At 52.2% G+C, this 5,000-nt stretch overlaps 1 protein-coding gene across 3 annotated transcripts in view; it reads left to right on the forward strand.

The window, feature by feature from the left end:
• LOC143291218 (uncharacterized) overlaps positions 1 to 5,000 on the forward strand; it is a 62,421-nt gene that overhangs the window by 26,222 nt on the left and 31,199 nt on the right. For all 3 annotated transcript variants that reach the window (XM_076600981.1, XM_076600982.1, XM_076600980.1), the window contains exon 2: positions 1,271 to 3,187. In XM_076600981.1, coding sequence (XP_076457096.1) covers positions 1,507 to 3,187 — 1,681 coding nt within the window. In that variant the 5' untranslated portion in view covers positions 1,271 to 1,506. The remainder of the gene's footprint in view (positions 1 to 1,270; positions 3,188 to 5,000) is intronic.

The raw sequence follows: 5,000 nt of genomic DNA on the forward strand, positions 1-5,000 counted from the left end.
TCTCTCTGTTTCCAACTATCTATTTCTGCCTGTCTGTCTGCCCCCCCCCCCCTCTCTCTCTCTGTCTCTCCCTCTCTCACTCCCTCTCTCTCACACACACATTCTCTCTCTCTCTCTCTCTCTCTCTCTCTCTCTCTCTCTCTCTCTCTGGGTTATATTGCATCAATTTTGTTCACAACGATGTCACATAAGTTAAACGATAGGTTATGTTGCATCTATTGTGTTGCAAATCGGCGTCATAGAACTAAAACAATAGGTTATATTGCATCTATAGTGTTCACAACGGCGTCAGCTAAACAGAACGATAGGTTTGAAATTGCATCTATTTTGTTCAAAACGGTGTCATAGAAGTAAAACAATGGGTTATATTGCATCTATTTGGTCCAAAACGTGTCGCATAAGTAAAACAATAGGTTGTTACGTTTGCATCTATTTTGTTCAAAACGGTGTCACGTGAGTAGAACAATAGGTTATGTTGCATCTATTTTCTTCAAAACGGTGTCATAGAAGCGAAACAAGTTGTGTTACAACTTTTGTGTTCAAAACGATGCCATTGAAGCGAAACAATAGGTTGTATTACATCCATTGTGTTCAAAACAGTGTCATAGAAGCGAAACAATAGGTTGTATTACATCTATTGTGTTCAAAACAGTGTCATAGAAGCGAAACAATAGGTTGTATTACATCCATTGTGTTCAAAACAGTGTCATTGAACCGAAACAATAGGTTGTATTACATCTATTGTGTTCAAAACGATATCATTGAAACGAAACAATAGGTTGTATTACATCCATTGTGTTCAAAACGATGCCATTGAAGCGAAACAATAGGTTGTATTACATCTATTGTGTTCAAAACGGTGTCATAGAAGCGAAACAATAAGTTGTATTACATCTGTTGTGTTCAAAACGATGCCATTGAAGCGAAACAATAGGTTGTATTACATCTATTGTGTTCAAAACAGTGTCATAGAAGCGAAACAATAGGGTAAATATATATATATATATATTAGGCAAGGAAAAGAAACAGGCAGAGAGAGGAAAGGGTTTGGAGGGGGAGAGGGAGAGATGACGAGAAACAAAGTTCACTGTTTTTGTACGAAATACTGTTGGGGGTAGGGGGAGGGGGAATTATAATGATGACTCAGTTACTCTCTTACGTGGCAATAGCCTTGAGATGGCCTTAGTGTGGTCGGCGAGGCTCTAAGCACCATAATTTGATTTGATTTTGATTTTGATTGGATTTTTAAATCACCGTCTTTCCGTTGCAGGTTTGTCTTGAGTTCTGCCCACTGCCGCTCATTTCAAGAGGACCCCGTGAAGCGACGGCACCGGTGAGTCCCTGCCAGCTCACTAGTACTACTACTATTACTACTTCTTCTGAACCAGTCTCCTGTCCCCTGTGTCAAGGGCCAGAAGAACCTGACCCACCCCACCACCCCCTTCACCCCCTTTTCCCTCTTCCCCCCTCCTCACCCTCACCTTGGTCGGACGTTGCGAGCGCTGAATGGCCAGTCGTGGCTCTGCTCCGCCACACCCATGGTCTACTGGTGACTCCAGGCAGCAGGAGGAGGTTGACCCGGGGCTCGACCCCCGCTCACTGCTGCAGCAGCCGCCCAGCCCCAGCTGCGGAGCCTGGGCCCCCGAGAGGAGGAAGAGGTTGTCGAGCAGGAGCGACTCCAACGACAGCCTGCTGGGGTCCTTCCCCGCCACCTCCCGTGACTGGGCGCCCTCCGTCACCCCCGGAGGTACTCCTTCCCCGCCGAGCTACCGGCAGGCGACAGGGACAGCTCCCACCCCACCTCAGCCCCTTCAACACTTCCAGAGTCCCCCTTCCACTGACGGTTTTTACTCGGCTGTCTACAGCAACAACAGCAACGTCAACAACCAGCTGGGAGGAGCAGGATCAGGAGGAGTAGTAGGAGCAGGAGACTTTGGTTCCGGCGTGTTGGGCGGTGGCAGTGTGTCTGCTGGTTCCGTGCAGGGGGAGGCAGAGCACTACCAGTCTGCCTTCGCTCCAGTCAGCGGTCCCCACCTTCCTGCCGCTCATCCCTCAGCGTCCTCTCAGACCCCCGCTCCTCAGACCGCCCAGTTTCCTCAACAAGGGAACGCATTCTGCTTCAACGACTTCAATCACCTGGGGAATCCCGGCTACCCGTACTACAACGACATAAGCAGCAGCAGCAGCAGCAACGAGACAGGAGCTTTCGGAGAGCGAGGACACCAAGGAAGAGCCAGACAGCGGAGCGGCTCCGGTCAGAGCAGCGTGGGGAGCTCCGTGCCCCCAGTGGGCGGACAGTTCCCTCAAGGCGGGGACTACTTCTCCTCCTTTGGTGATCCCTGGTGCAGGGGGGACTTGCCTCCTTCTTCTTCCCTGCAGGACCCCCAACCCTGGGCGGCAGGGCCCGAAGCTCCGCAGCAGCACCCGCCTCCCGGAACCACCACCACCACCACCACCACCGCCGCCACCACCGCCACCATGTACCACCAGACAGGCCTGACACCCCCCCACCACCCCCACCCTCCTCCCCCTCCCTTCCCCCACCAGCCTCTCCTCCCCCACCAGCACCACCCCTCCTCTTCCGGTGGGACGTACTCGGCGCTGCACGAGGCCAGCCCCCCATCCTCCTCCTCCTCCTCGTCCTCCGTCTCCGCCTCCACCACCAACACCACCTCTGGGGGTTACCTGCCGTCCAACAGCCGCCCCGGCCCCCACCACTACTTCCCCCCTCCTCACCCCGCTGCCGTGCACTTCCCCCCTTCCTCCCCCTCCCCCTTCAGCGGCCCGGGGGCAGCGGGGCAGGCCTCCTCTTCTTCCTCCTCGGGCTGGGCCTCCGCCACCTCCCCTGGGGACCTGCTCCACCAGGGCATGGGGGTGTCTCCCCCCCAGCACGCCCCGTCCCCGTCCTCCCCAGCCATGACCCGCTTCGGAGGCCTGGGCCCCTCCCTCCCTCCCTCCGCCGCCGCCTCCTCCTCCTCCTCCTCGCAACTCTACGCCCCGGCCGGCGTCACCCCGGGGATGATGGAGGGCCCCGGGGGGTTCCGGGGAGCCGGGATGATGTCGGGGCTTAGCGCCTACTCCCACGCCATGTCCACCTACCGCTACCGGGACCTGGGCGTGGGCATGGCGCCCTGGAGCAACTTCAACACCCTGGGCCTGCAGGCGCCCATGCCCCAGATCGGGCCAGGTAGGGTGATTGTGTGTGTGTGTGTGTGTGTATGTGTGTGTGTGTGTGTGTGTGTGTGTGTGTGTGTGTGTGTGTTTCTGTTCATGTTTCGAGGGGGAGGGTATTTTGTTTTGTATTGTCAGCGATCTGTCTGTCAAATGTCCTTTCTCTCTCTCTCTCTCTCTCTCTCTCTCTCTCTCTCTCTCTCTCTCTCTGTGTGTGTGTGTGTGTGTGTGTGTGTGTGTGTGTGTGTTGGTGGTGGTGGTGGTAGTGATGGTGGTGGACTGTTCTAATCATGTGTCGTGCGGGGGGTGTTTTGTATTGTATTGTATTGTATTGTTGGCGTTCTGTCTGTTAACTGACCTTCCTCTCTCCATCTCTCCCTCTGTGTGAGTGTGTGTGTAGGGGGAATGGTGGGGGAGGGGGGGGGGGATTAATTATGGGGATAGTGATGGTGGTGGACTGTTCTGTTCATGTTAGGTGGGGAGGGTGTGTGTGTATTGTTGGCGTTCTGTCTGTGAAATGATCTTCCACCCTCCCTCCCTGTGTGTGTGTGTGTGTGTGTGTGTGTGTGTGTGTGTGTGTCTGTGTCTGTGTGTTAGTGGTTGTGGTGGTGGCAGTGGACTGTTCTGTTCTAGTTATGTGAGGAGGGTGTTTTGTATTGTATTGTCGGCGTTCTTTCTGTAAAATGTCCTGCCTGCATCCCTCCCTCTGTGTGTGTGTGTGTGTGTGTGTGTCTTTCTTTAGTTTAACGTCTTTTCACTGTTAAGTGATATTAGACGAGGTGTGTGTGTGTGTGTGTGTGTGTGTGTGTGTGTGTGTGTGTGTGTGGTGGGGGAAGGGGGTGATGTAATATGTGTATGCATGCGCGTTGGGGTTCGGGGGGTGATGAAAAGAGATGGTAGGATGACTGAGACCGGGAAGGAGACATAAAAAGCGTCAGAGGTTTTAATAGGAAGAGCTGCGAAAGGTCGGACTGACCGAGAGTATAAAGTATAGCGATCTCAAACATTCCTGTAGCAGGATAAAGCATGCTTATTCTTCTTCTTCTGCGTTCACTCGTATGCACACGAGTGGGCTTTTTTATTTACGTGTATGACCGTTTTTACCCCGCCATGTAGGCAGCCATACTCCGTTTTCGGGGGTGTGCATGCTGGGTATGTTCTTGTTTCCATAACCCACCGAACGCTGACATGGATTACAGGATCTTTAACGTGCGTATTTGATCTTCTGCTTGCATATACACACGAAGGGGGTTCAGGCACTAGCAGGTCTGCACATATGTTGACCTGGGAGATCGTAAAAATCTCCACCCTTTACTCACCAGGCGCCGTCACCGTGATTCGAACCCGGGACCCTCAGATTGACAGTCCAACGCTTTAACCACTCGGCTATTGCGCCCGTCAAGCATGCTTATTATAAACAAACATAATCAATCAAAGATGGATACAAAACTGGACTTTAATTCAAACGTTCAGAAAATTGTAGGAGTAATAGATAATAATTATTCAAAACATCTTCTACAGACAAATACGTGTTGTGTGGAAATTGGTCAGTGCATTTTTTTAACTCTCTCCATACGAACGGCGAAAGAGACGACGTTAACAGCGTTTCACCCCAATTACCATCATCAAAATATTGCAAGCGGAACGCTCTTATACTGAAGAGGTGAATGTTGACAAAGAATACCACAATTCTGACGACGGAAGCTAAAGGTTGGGTCATTCAGACACCCACTGGACATCCGAGGGGTCTGTGTAGAGGAGAAGAGAGGACTGGTCGTACTGAGTGAGTTAAAGACGAGCTGGCTTATTCTCGGACACTCGACAAGAAT

Source organism: Babylonia areolata, chromosome 16 (genome assembly GCF_041734735.1).
Source record: "Babylonia areolata isolate BAREFJ2019XMU chromosome 16, ASM4173473v1, whole genome shotgun sequence".
In the NCBI taxonomy this organism is placed as follows: Eukaryota; Metazoa; Mollusca; class Gastropoda; order Neogastropoda; family Buccinidae; genus Babylonia; species Babylonia areolata.